At 48.8% G+C, this 13,232-nt stretch overlaps 1 protein-coding gene across 2 annotated transcripts in view; it reads right to left on the bottom strand.

Annotated features, from left to right (window-relative positions):
- Window positions 1–5,769, bottom strand: part of Ube2o (ubiquitin conjugating enzyme E2 O) — a 53,585-nt gene extending 47,816 nt beyond the window's left edge. For both annotated transcript variants that reach the window (XM_042702664.1, XM_042702663.1), the window contains exon 1: window positions 5,318–5,769. In XM_042702664.1, the coding sequence (XP_042558598.1) occupies window positions 5,318–5,737 (420 nt within the window). In that variant the 5' untranslated portion in view covers window positions 5,738–5,769. The remainder of the gene's footprint in view (window positions 1–5,317) is intronic.
- Window positions 5,770–13,232: the final 7,463 nt, after the last annotated feature.

Here is a 13,232-nt window from a genome sequence, read left to right on the forward strand (position 1 = left end):
ATAAAAAATGTAGAGCTGCCGCTGAGGAAAAGCTGAACTTGAGCAGACAGATGGGGTCCTGATCTGCTCCTGGAAAGGTGCAGGACTGGGATGGGAGGCTGCTCTGGCCAACCATGGCAAGTGGCAACCAGAAAGATCCACCATGTTCAGCTGGTGCTCAGGACCATTGAAGATGCTTTCAACATGTGGCTCTATTCCAAGGCATACTGTAAGGGTGGCCTGCAGTGGGGAAGGGACAAGCCTCCTTGGAGGTCTGTGGGCAGGTGGGAAATATTCATAAATGGTCTACCGGATTGAAAAGATTAAGAACTTGGGGAGAGGAGACTGCAAGAAGTATTGGCTGCTGGCTTCTCTCTGTTAAATCCTCAAGAAGCCCAATCCTGGCTGCTGGGAGCCTCAGATCAGGTCATCAATTCTGTACCTTCATGAAAGAGCAGGCTTTATTTCTGATGTTCATCTTCAAGGAGGTGGCAGGAAAATGGTAGTGCTGACTGTGTCCATCTCTTCACCTGTCTTTGTAAACTTATTAACTAAAAACTTAAAAACACTAGTATTAAGCCAGGTAAGTCATGCCAGTGACCCCAGCAGTTGGGAGACACAAACAAGAGGATTGCCTGGGCCTGGGAAGGTGGCTCAGTGGTAGAGTGCTTGTCTTGCATGCATGAGGCCCTGGGTTCAATTCCTCATAAGCAGAAAAAGCCGGAAGTGGTGCTATGGCTCAAATGGTAGAGTACTAGCTTTGAGCTGAAGAGCTGATAGTGCCCAGGCCCAGAGTTCAGGCCCCATGACTGAAAAAAAAAAAATTTTTTTTAAGATAAATTTATGGGGCTGGGAAGATGGCTCAGTGGTAGAGCGCTTGCCTTGTATGCCTGAGGCCCTGGGTTTGATTCCTCAGCACCACATAAGCAAAAAGAAAAAAGCCGGAAGTGGCGCTGTGGCTCAAGTGGTAGAGTGCTAGCCTTGAGCAGAAGAGCTGAGGGACAGCGCCCAGGCCCAGAGTTCAGGCCTCACGACCGGACCCAAAAAAAAAAGAGGATTGCCTGGGCTTCATAACCAGTTTCACTCAGACCAGGCTACAGAGCAAGATTAGCTCAAAAAGACACAGGTAGGTGTTACGCCCTTATTCCTAACTCTCCTAACTGAATATAAAAACTACGAAAATATTTTAGGGCCTAAAAAACATTAAATGGATATTAAAATGACCCAAATAGGGGATAGTTTAAAAAACTACTTTCTCAAAACTGTCACTATACTATTCTATCAGTAACTCCCATCTCATAGCAAGATTTGTGATGAGGACTACTAAAGATGTGGCTCAAGTGGTAGAGTCAACAGCTTTGAGTGGGAAAAAAAGCTAAGCAAGAGCACAACACCCTGAATTCAAGCCCCAGTATCAGTACAACACACGCACACGCATGCACGCACAAGCATGCTTGCGCGTACATCCCACAAAATTGTGATGAAGCCAGGCACTAGTGGCTCATGCCTATAATCCTAGCTACTCAGGGGGCTAAGATCTGAGGATCTCGGTTCAAAGCCAGCCCAGGCAAGAAAGTCCTTGAGACTTATCTCCAATGAACCACCAGAAAACTGGAAGTGGCACTGTGGCTCAAGTGGTAGAGTACTAGCCTTGAGCTGAAGGTCGAGCTAGGAGACAGCACCCGGGCCCAGACCCTAAATACTTGGACTTTATCTAAGTCTTTGCTACAGCACACCGTGGTCTTGATGTGATGGTATGTATGAGAAGCTGAGGAAGAAAAGCTCCTTAACCAAAGCACTACTTGCTAGCCCTCCACTCTGGTAAGTGGCCAGGAAAAAGCAGGGGTCATTCAGCTGATCAGTCTTCTCAAAAAAATTAAAAATAAAAACACCAAGGGGTAAACAAGTGCAGCAATGATACACAATAGACACTATGTTGAAAATGAACTAGAACTATACAATTTGTGGGTGGGATGAGAGGGAAAAAACAGAGATAAGAGTTGACATTGTCCAAAAAGAAATGTGTTCATTATCTGACTTATATAACTGTAACCCTCTGCATATCACCTTTATAATAATATAAATTAATTAATTAAAACTACTCAAGTTCTAGGGGCTGGGAAGGTGGCTCAGTGGTAGAGCACTTGCCTTGCGTGCATGAGGCCCTGGGTTTGATTCCTCAGCACCACATAAGCAGAAAAAAAAAAGCCGGAAGTGGCGCTGGGGCTCAAGTGGTAGAGTGCTAGCCTTGAGCTGAAGAGCTGAGGGACAGCGCCCAGGCCCAGAGTTCAGGCCCATGACCGGATCCAAACAAAAATAAAATAAAATAAAATAAATAAATAAAAGCTGGGCGCTGGTGGCTCACGTCTGTAATCCTAGCTACTCAGGAGGCTGAGATCTGAGGATCGAGGTTCTAAGCCAGCCCGGGCAGGAGAGACCGTGAGACTCCTATCTCCAATAAAACCACCAGAAAACCGGAAGTGGCGCTGTAGCTCAAGTGATAGAGCGCTTGCCTTGAGCTGAAGAGCTGAGGGACAGTGCCCAGGCCCAGAGTTCAAACCCTACCACCGACCATAAATAAATAAATAAATAAATAAATAAATAAATAAAACTACTCAAGTTCTTTTTTTTTTTTTGGGGTCCGGTCATGGGGCCTGAACTCTGGGCCTGTGGGCTGTCCCTCAGCTTTTCAGCTCAAGGCTAGCACTCTACCACTTGAGCCACAGTGCCATTTCCGGCTTTTTTCTTTTTGCTTATGTGGTGCTAAGGAATGGAACCCAGGGCCTCAGGCATGCAAGGCAAGCGCTCTACCACTGAGCCACCTTCCCAGCCCCTCAAGTTCTTAAAATAGAACTGGGCGCTGACATTGATAATTAGATGCCACACCCCAATAGTTCCTTGAAAATCCTAAGTTCAGAAGCTACAGAAACCAATCACAAAGTAAATACTATCAGAGCCACAGGATGAGTTTCACAAACTCAAGGGCAACTTCTAAATCCATCCAATCCCGTCCCTTAAAGTTATTTTATATGATCCCCAAATAGGAATTTTTTAAGCTAAACTTTCTGCAATTAAACAAGGTGGGGCGGGTGGGCAGAACATAACTATAAACAAAGTGTAAACAATTAACCACCAAAGTCAAAATGAACATAAACAACTGATAAAGATGGCGGCTCCAGTGAGCTGGGCCCACTTTTGAGTCCTGGGACAGGAGACTACAGTACAAGGGCCATTCCAAACCTCTATAGAAGCTGAGTGGGGAAAAGCACTTTTAAAAGCTCACAAAGGGCAGGGTGTCAGTGGCTCACACCTATAAAATCCTAGCTACTCGGGAGGCTGAGATCTGAGGGTCACGGTTCAAAGCCAGAAAAGTCCATGAGACTCTTATCTCCAATTAACCACCAGAAAACCAGAAGTGGTCCTATGGCTCAGGTGGTAGATTACTCACCTTGAGCTCAGAGCTCAGGGACACAGCACCCAAGCTGAGAGTCCAAGCCCCACAACCGACAAAACACACACACACACACACACACATACACACACACACACACACACACACACACACACACACATTCAGAGGGCAGGGTATGTGGCTTAGTGGTAGAGTGCTTACCTAGCACTCACGAAGCACCAGAGGTGATGCTGTGGCTCAAGTTGGTAGAGTGCTAGATTTGAGCAAAAGAAGCTCAGGGACAGTGCCCAGGCCCTGAGTTCAAGCCCCAGGACTGGCAAAAATTTAAAAATATAAATAATAAAAATAAAAATTCACAGAAAGACAACATGGCCAGACACACAATAATGTCTTCTGTGGCAAGATGTGATGCAATCCAGACACTGAAAATGAATTTATAGTTCTTTCTGAGGCAGAGAGGTTGCTGTGCGCTTTACATTTATCTGAGAGCTATGTGTGAATCTGAGGCTGTGACGAAATGCAGATCAGTGAGAGACCTTGCTGATATCAGCAGTCACTCCTGCTACCAGGGTAAGCATCAGAGGCTCTTCTCAGAAGTGGGACCTTTCCTCCCCAAACTTCCTCACAAGACGCTGTAATGTGACTGAAGCCCTATTCTATACCCTTGACCACCTCTGCCTCTAAGTACAAGAAACCCAGATTAACTAAAACTAAATTTAAATCCAGTGTAACTGAAGTTTAACCCAGATTAATCAACGTGCCTCCTCTGAGGGGCATGATGGTACACACCCTACAATCTTGGCTACTGGGGAAGGTGAGACAGGAAGATCTCAGGTTTGAAGCCAACCTAGGGCAACTTAGCAAAATGGGCTAGGGATGTAGCTGAGTAGATCACTGACCTAGAGCATGTGCAAGACATTGAGAGGTTCAATAGCCAAGGCCACCGAAGTAAATAAATAAGTGCCTCCCTGAAAATCAGATGGTTCCCTTCCTGAAGATGTCGATGCAGTCCAGATTCACGTCTAGAAATGTTTTCTTGAAGGGAAGGGGTAGAGGAAGGGGAGGGGAAGGAAAGCAGTGTGAGATAGGTGTGTGTGTGTGTGAATCACTGATAGGGACTCAACACTCAGAAAAAAAAAAAAAACAAGCCAAAGCAACCTTGGCTCAAGGTTTCAGGATGAAGAAGACAAACCTCCACGTTTTACAAAAACTATCATCTCCAGCCTCATCCCAACACGCAACGACGTTTGCTTAACAGTCTGAGGTCAGGAAAAACCCAGTCGGTTTCCAACGGTTCTGTGCCAACCCCCGCCCCCACCCCGCCCCCACCCCCGCCCCCCAGCAGTCCAAGTGCACCTTGGCGGCGGCTGTCACCATCTCCACCCCCCCACCCCAGTCCTAGTAACATCATGGCTCCCGTGTGCAGATTTTACTCCCCAACTTCCCTGCAGCAAGGAAGAGGAGGCCTCGGGGTAAAACAAAAACCAGCAGCTGGGATTTTCACCTCTATCTTTGTGCTAGGGATGCCCACGGCCCCTCCCCGCACGGCCCCTGGCACGGGCCTGTCTTTCCCGCTGCACAATGCAGCCTGCGGCTCCTCCGAGGTCGGCACTGGTGGGGATGGCCGGGAAGGGCGGGGGGGGGGGGTCCCCGCGGGCATCGGGAGGCCAACCCCGCGGCGGAGCGCGGCTCGCAAGTTCCCTCTGCCTCCAGCCCGGAAGCCCAGGGCCGCCGGGTCTCCGGTGCCCGGCGGCCGGGTGCGCCCGGGCCGGGGCGATGACGGTGCACGGAGCGCACCCCCTGCGGAGGCCGCGCTCCCGCCGCGCCCACTGCAGAGGCGACGCTGCGGGCCGAGGCTCGGCGCCGCGGCCCCGGCTCCGCGGCCGGCTCCGCCCGGCCCTGCGCCCCGCCCCGGCCTCCGCGTACCTTGGTCTCCTTCACGTGCTGCTTGACGCCCTCCGGGTACCACTGGACGCGCACGTAGCCGCGGCGCAGCGGGCTGGCCCGGCCCTCCTCGTGGCCCGCGGCCCCGGCCTCCGAGCAGCCCGAGCTGCCGCGGCCCTCCTCCTCGCCCTCCGAGTCCGAGTCCTCGCCGTGGATGAGGCGCACCAGGCCGAAGTGCACCGAGCCGCGGTAACGGCCCGACACCAGGTCGTGAGAGAACAGCAGGCGCTGCGAGCCGGCTTCGGGGCCGGAGTCCGAGGACAGCCCGGAGGCCGAGTCTGGGGCGGAGGCCGGGGGGACGGAGGCCGGGGTCGCGGCCTGCGTCGGGGCTGCCTCCGGAGCCGAGGCCGGGGCCTGCGCGGGAGCGGGAGCTGCGGGTTCGGGGGCTGCGGGATCCGCCATAACTGCTCTGCGCGAGTCTCGGGCGGCGGTGGCAGCGGCGGCGGCGGCGGCGGCGGCGACGGCGGCGGCGGCGGCAGACGAGGCGCGGGGAGGCGGGGCCAGCGGCGCGGGGGCGGGGCGCCGGCGCGCTGACGTGGCGCTGCGTGCCGCCGTCGTCAGGGCACCGGGATGCGGTTGCTAGGAGCCACCTCCTCGTCGCTAGGGGACGCTGAAGATGCCGAGGGGTGGAGGCTGGAGGGGTGGACCCAGGAGGACGGGCGGGAGCCAAGGAGATGAAAGTGATGGGCGTGGGAAGGGGCGGAAACCCGAGGGAAGACGTGGAGTGGCCCCGGAGGAAAAGGGGAACCGCCAGGATGGCCAGCTACTCTGTGTGTGTGTGTGTGTGTGTGTGTGTGTGTGTGTGTGTGTGTGTCTGTGTCTGTGTCTGTGTCTGTGTGTCTGTGTATCTGTGTGTCTGTCTGTGTATGTGTCTCAGGCTTTGTTTTTGTTGTTCTTGTTTTGCTCAAGGCTAGGGCTTTTACCACTTGAGCCACTCCCCCACTTTTGGCTTTTTGCGTGTTAATTTAAGGGTCTCAGCCAGGCGCCTGTAGCTCATGCCTGTAATCCTAGCTACTCAGGAGACTGATAGCGTTCAAAGCCAGCCCAAGGCTGGGAATGTGGCTTAGTGGTAGAGTGCTTGCCTAGCATGCATGAAGCCCTGGGTTTAATTCCTCAGTGACACATACACAGAAAAAGCCAGAAGTGGTGCTGTGGCTCAAGTGGTAGAGTGCTAGCCTTGAGGAAGAGAAACTCAGGGACAGTGCCCAGGCCCCGAGTTCAAGCCCCAGGACTAGCAAAACAAAAACAAAAAAAAAACCAAAAAACAAAGCCAGCCCAGGCAGGAAATTACGTGAGACTCTTATCTCCAGTAAACCACCAAAAAATCGGAAGTGGCACTGTGACTCAGGTGGTAGAGTGCTCACCTTGAACTGAAGGGCTGAGGGACAGCGCCAGACCTAGAGTTTGAAAAAAAAAAAAGTGTCCAGGATTTGTCTTGCGTGGGATGGCTTCTAACCTTGATCCTCAGATCTCAGCCTCTGGAGTAGCTAGGATTACAGGCGTTTGCTTCCCAGCGTGCCAACAACTTTTAATGAGCACCCTTAGCATCCCAGCCTAGCCCTAGGCATTGCAGGGGTTACTGAAGGAGAAAGGCACTGCTCCTGTCCTAGTAACTGTTTACAATCTAGTTAGGGACAAGAAACAAATACATATTAAATATCTGAAAAAGCAACTCCTCAGGCAGCTTGTAAGCAAAGCTATAATAGATATGTATAGAACCTATGTATAAGGCTTTGTATTGGGAAATTTGGAGCCAAATTTAGAAGGTCATGACCCCTTAGGGATTGCTCTAAAGCTAGAATCCCAGAGAAAGGTAAGAAAATAAAAGCAAGTGTCAGACCCCTGGTAGCTTGACTTTAAGTCCCTTTAGGTTGAGTCTAAAGCTGGACTATGCATAGGAAAAAAATAGAGTTTAAGGTCGATAAATTGGGAACAATGGATTCCAATTTATGGCACTGCTACTTACTAATCTACAAAAGTAGAGCCAGGCACTGTAGCTCACACCTGTAATCCTAACTACTCGGGAAGCTGAGACCTAAGATCCTAGTTCAAAGCCAACCTGTGAAGGAAAGTTCATGAGACTATCATCAATTCACAAAGAAGAAAGGAAAGAAAGAAAAAGAAAGAAAGAGATAGGGAGGGAAGGAGGGAGGAGGGAAGGAGGGAGAGAGAGAGAGAGAGAGAGAGAAAGAACTGTAAATGGAGTTGTGACTCAGTGGTAGAATGCCAGCCTTGAATGAAAAAGCTAAGGGACAGCACCTAGGCCTCTATTCAAGCCCCAGTTCTGGCACAAAAAAAAAATGAAACAATTAAAAATCTTCAAGGGTAAATAACCAGATTACCTTCTTTTTAATTAGCTTTTTTTTTTTTTGGTCAGTCGTGGGGCCTGAACTCTGGGCCTGGGCGCTGTCCCTCAGCTCTTCAGCTCAAGGCTAGCACCCTACCACTTGAGCCACAGTGCCACTTCTGGCTTTTTCTACTTATGTGGTAGTGAGGAATTGAACCCAGGGCCTCATGCATGCAAGGCAAGCACTCTACCGCTAAGTCACCTTCCCAGGCCCAGCATATATTTATTAATTGTACAAAAGCATTCCATTGTGATATTTACATACATATCATATACTTTAGCCAAATTCATTCCTCTACTACAGCCCCCAGATTAATTTATTTTTATTTCAATTTTCTAATCTGTAAAATAAGATTGATAATGACAGCACCTGTATCACTGAGCAGTTGCAAAAGTCAAGTGAAGTGTCAGGCTTATTAAAAAGCCAAACCAGCCGGGTGCCGATGGCTCACACCTGTAATCAATCCTAGCTATTTACTCAGGAGGCTGAGATATGAGGCTCATGGCTCAAAGCCAGCCTGGGCAGGAAAGTCCATGAGACTCTTAGCTCCAATTAACCACTCAGAAAACTGGAAGTGGCGCTGTGGCTCAAGTGGTAGAGCACTTGCCTTGAGCTAAAGAGCTGAGGGACCCAGGCCGAGTTCAAGCCCCATGACTGACAAAAAAAAAAAAAGCCAAACCATAACTGGAATACTTTAACTCTCCTCCTACCTAGATTAAATTTTAGGCTGGTAGCACTGTTACACCGTTACTCTTGTGATCTGTTTCATATTGGCATTTTAAAATATAAATAGTAATTCTACTAATTTAACAAAGTAAGTTCCAAAGATTTAGATACATTCTCTCTAAGAGGAAGGACTCATAATAGGTTTCTAAAAAGAAATTAAAGGGCTGGGAAGGTGGCTCAGTGGTAGAGCACTTGCCTTGCATGCCTAAGGCCCTGGGTTCGATTCCTCAGCACCACATAAGCAGAAAAAAGAAAAGCCAGAAGTGGTGCTGTGGCTCAAGTGGTAGAGCACTAGCCTTGAGCTGAAGAGCTGAGGGACAGCGCCCAGGCCCAGAGTTTAGGTCCTACGACTGGACCCCCCCAAAAAATAAATAAAAATAAAAAGAAATTAAGAAACTTTGAGGCCTGGCCTTAATCTCTTTGTCCATACTTTTCTACAAGACTGTCAATGACAGACTAGTGAAATGATTTGATATTATAATATTTAGACTCTTAAAAAAAAAAAAAAAAGGCCAGGCGCTGGTGGCTCACACCTGTAATCCTAGCTACTCAGGAGGCTGAGATCTGAGGATCGCGGTTCAAAGCCAGCCCGGGCAGGAGGACCGTGAGACTTTTATCTCCAATAAAACCACCAGAAAACCGGAAGTGGCGCTGTAGCTCAAGTGGTAGAGCGCTCGCCTTGAGCTGAAGAGCTGAGGGACAGCGCCCAGGCCCAGAGTTCAAGCCCCACGACCGACAAAAAAAAAAAAAAAAAGGTAAGTCGGGCACTGATGGCTCACGCCTGTAACCCTAGCTACTCAGGAGGCTGAGATCTGAGGATCATGGTTTGAAGCCAGCCTAGGCAGGAAAGTCCATGAGACTCTAACCTCCAATAAACTACTCAGAAAAAGCCAAAGTGGCTTTATGGATAGAGTGCTAACCTTGTGGGGTTTTTTGTTTGTTTTTGTCGATTGTGGGGTCTGAACTCTGGGCCTGGGCATTGTCCCTGAGCTCTTCAGCTCAAGGCTAGTGCTCTACCGCTGGAGCCACAGCGCCACTTCTGGCTTTTTCTGCATATGTGGTGCTAAGGAATGGAACCCAGGCCCTCATGCATGCTAGGCAAGCACTCTACCACTGGGCCACCTTCCCAGGTCCAGAGTGCTAGCCTTGAGCAAAAAGAGGATCAAGGACAGCATGCAGGCCCAGAATTCGAGGTCCAGAACTGGCAAAAAAAAAAAAAAAAGAAAAAAGAGAAAGAAAGAAAGAAAGAGAAAAGAAAAAGGTAAAGCCTGCTCTTAGGGTAATTCACAGGCTTCTGGGAATATAGAACTCAGGCATGGAAAGAGTAAAAGGACACGCACAGAGCAGATGGCAGGCTGGGTACATAAGATGCTGTAGACCGAGTACTTATAGAGCATTGACGTAATATTGGACTCGGGCAGGTTGTCTGTGGACCCAAGTCAGACAATTCATGAACTAAGTATAGAAGAAACTGGGACTGAAAGCTGAAGAGGAATTCGGATATAACTTAGAAGAAATCTGGGTGCTTAGATCATGGTCTTCCATCCCAGACCGCAGAGTAGAACGGCTGGAGGAACCATTGCTCTTGGGCCCAGCTCCCCACTCCCTCCCCCCCCCCCCCAAACCAGGAGGGTTTGACAGCTATGACAGCATCATCTGGCCCCTCCTGACTCTTAGTCCTGTCTCCTTGACCTCTAATTTATTTTGTTTGTTTTGTTTTTGACATATTGAATGGACTGGTGCTCAGAGCCTGAGTGCTAACCCTGAGCTTTCTTTACTCAAGGCCACAGATCCACTTTCCATGTTTTTGCTGGTTCATTGGAGATAAGAGTCTCATGGACTTTACTGCCCAGGCTGGTTTCGAACCAAGATCCTCAGATCTCAGCCTTTTGAGTAGTTAGGATTAAAGATATGAGTCACTGGTACCTGGCTAACCTACCATTTATTGAGCATATTATTGTCTAGGCACTGTGCCAGGTCCCTTCACATACATTAACTTGTTTCTTGTCATATGTGTGTGTGTGTGTGTGTGTGTGTACATATACACATATATATGTATATATATATGACTGAAGTATATGTGTATATATGTATGTATATGTATATATATGTATATATATGTATGTGTATATATATGTGTGTGTATATACACACACATATATATGTGTATGTGTATGTATACATACACACACACACACACACACACATATATGCATTGTGTACCCTATTTTATCAACACAAGACCCAAGGAATCCAGTGCCTACTTAAAATCACAGGGCCTCCTCCAACTCTGCTGTTTCTCCAGACTTTTCTTTGAGGAGCTCCTGATTGCCCGAGAAGGGCAGTGTGGGAGCTGGAGGTAGAGGTACAGGGGATGGAGGCTGTGTGTCCCCATGCCCCGGAAGGGTGGGAGTGTGAGCAAGTAGACGGAAAAGGCAAGGTAGGCCCTGAATCCTTTTTTTTTTTTTTTAAATTTTATTTTATTTTATTTGAGAACATACTGTACAGAGGGGTTACAATTACATGGTCAGGATAATGCATACATTTCTTACCAAGCATTGCAGCCTCCTCCTTTGTTTACCCTTCACCTCCCTTCCCAGCCTCCCCCCTCCCCCCCACCCAATCATACCCCCCCTCCCCCCGGCCCTGAATCCTTATTCAGTGGCAAAAAGTTGTAAGTGGAGCTGTGGCTCAAGTGGTAGAGCGCTAGCCCCCAGCAAAATTGCTTCAATGCCTAGGCCCACAGTTCAAGACCTATTACTGGCACAAAATAAAATAAAAACCTGAGTATTACATTCTTCTCCAGCTTAGGCCTGTGTTTGTTGGTAGTTTCCTTCCTAATGGTTGAATTACATTGACTGTCTAGGAAGATGTTCTGTGTTTATTCCTTGGCTAATAATAGCTACCACTTACTGAGCTGTAATTTCATGCTATATCAAGTGCTTTACATAGATTAATGAAAACCTGCCGGTTGGATGGGAGAATCCTTGATTTTTTTTTTCTTTTTTTTGTTGAATCAGTCCTGGGGCTTGAACTCAGGCCTAGGCACTGTCCCCGAGCTTCTTTTGCTCAAGGCTAGCACTCTACCACTTGAGCCACAGCGCCACTTCCATCTTTTTCTGTTTATGTGGTACTGAGGAATTGAACCCAGGGCCTCATGCATGCAAGGCAAGCACTCTACACATTCTCAGCCTTCTCCATTTTTTTATTTTTATTTTTTGTGCATCTTGGGGCTTGGCTTTGGACCTGAGATTCCTGCCCCTCCCTTCCATCAGTTTCCCTTCCGCCTCCTGAGTTGAAACCAGGGTGAGGTGAAGAATCCTCCTGGGCTTGAACCACAATCTGAGGGTGGTCTCAAAGCCAACTAGCAAGAAAATCTGTGAGACTCCTATCTCTACCAGAAAACTGGGACGGGGGGTGGGGGTGGTGAGGGGAACCGAAAACTGTGGCTCAAAGTGGTAGGGCCCTAGCCTTGAGTAAAGGAGCTCAGGGACAAAGTCCAAGCCCTGAGTTCAAGCCCTTGGATGACAAAAAATGAAAAGAGATCCTCATCCTCAGATCTCAGCTTCTTGTGTAGATAGAATTATAGGCATGTGCTGCCAGCCCCCAGCTAGGTGCTTTGTTTTTGTGTCATGAGACTTAAACTGGGGCTTGGGCACTGTCCCTGAGCTCTTTTGTTCAAGGGTAGCGCTTTACCACTTGAGCCACAGCACCACTTCTGGCTTTTTCTGAGTAGTTTATTGGAGATTAGAGTCTCATGGACTTTCCTGCCTGGGCTGGCTTTGAATCAGGATCCTCAGATCTCAGTCTCCTGAGTAGCTAGGATTACAGCAGGTGCTTTGTTTTTAATGATGCTTATTGTTGAGGTATAGGAAGGGGGAGAAGGACATGGAGCTGTGGCTCAAAGTGGTAGAGCTCTAGCCTTGAGCCTTGAGTCCTGAGTTCAAGTCCCACCAAAAAAAATAATTTTTTTATAAAAGGAAAGTTTTGGGCTGGGAATATGGCTTAGTGGTAGTGTGCTTGCCTAGCATGCATGAAACCCTGGGTTCAATTCCTCAGTACCACATAAACAGAAAAAGCCAGAAGAAGTGCTGTGGCTCAAGTAGTAGAGTTCTAGCCTTGAGCACAAAGAGGCTCAGGGACAGCGCCAAATATATATGGAAGAGGGAGGAGACTTCACTCTCTGTTGAATGAAACACATCCTCTTGTAGGAGAATTTTGCTTATTTAGCAATGTGCCAGCCAGACACAGAGCCATTCCAGCCATTTCCCTTCTGTTTGCACATGTGCATGCATGCATACATGCATGTGGGGGTGGGGTGGAGCAGGGAGTCTACCAGAGCCAGTATCTACCTGAATGCTGAGTTCTGGGAAGCCGGCTATGTCTCCTTTCTATTTTTTTTTTTTTTTTTTGGGTCCGGTCGTGGGGACTGAACTCTGGGCCTGGGGGCTGTCCCTCAGCTCTTCAGCTCAAGGCTAGCGCTCTACCACTTGAGCCACAGCACCACTTCCGGCTTTTTTCTTTTTGCTTATGTGGTGCTGAGGAATTGAACCCAAGGCCTCAGGCATGCAAGGCAAGCGTTCTGCCACTGAGCCACCTTCCCAGCCCCTCTTTTCTATTTTAAATAGCCTTGTGGCAACTCTCCAGAATCCCCCCCTCCCCTGCTTTGCCCTCTAGAGGAGCTACAGTCATGCCAGCATACCAGGCTCTTCCCAGAAGGCTCCTATAGGACTTTCCACAGGGAAGATGGGGAAGGAGAAGGGCGGCTTTAGCAAGCTCCTGCACCCTCCTGTGGCTGGCTGGAGAAATGCTTGTCCAGGCTC

The sequence above is a fragment of the Dipodomys spectabilis genome, unplaced genomic scaffold, assembly GCF_019054845.1.
Source record: "Dipodomys spectabilis isolate Male_0828 unplaced genomic scaffold, ASM1905484v1 ptg000329l, whole genome shotgun sequence".
Taxonomy (NCBI): Eukaryota; Metazoa; Chordata; class Mammalia; order Rodentia; family Heteromyidae; genus Dipodomys; species Dipodomys spectabilis.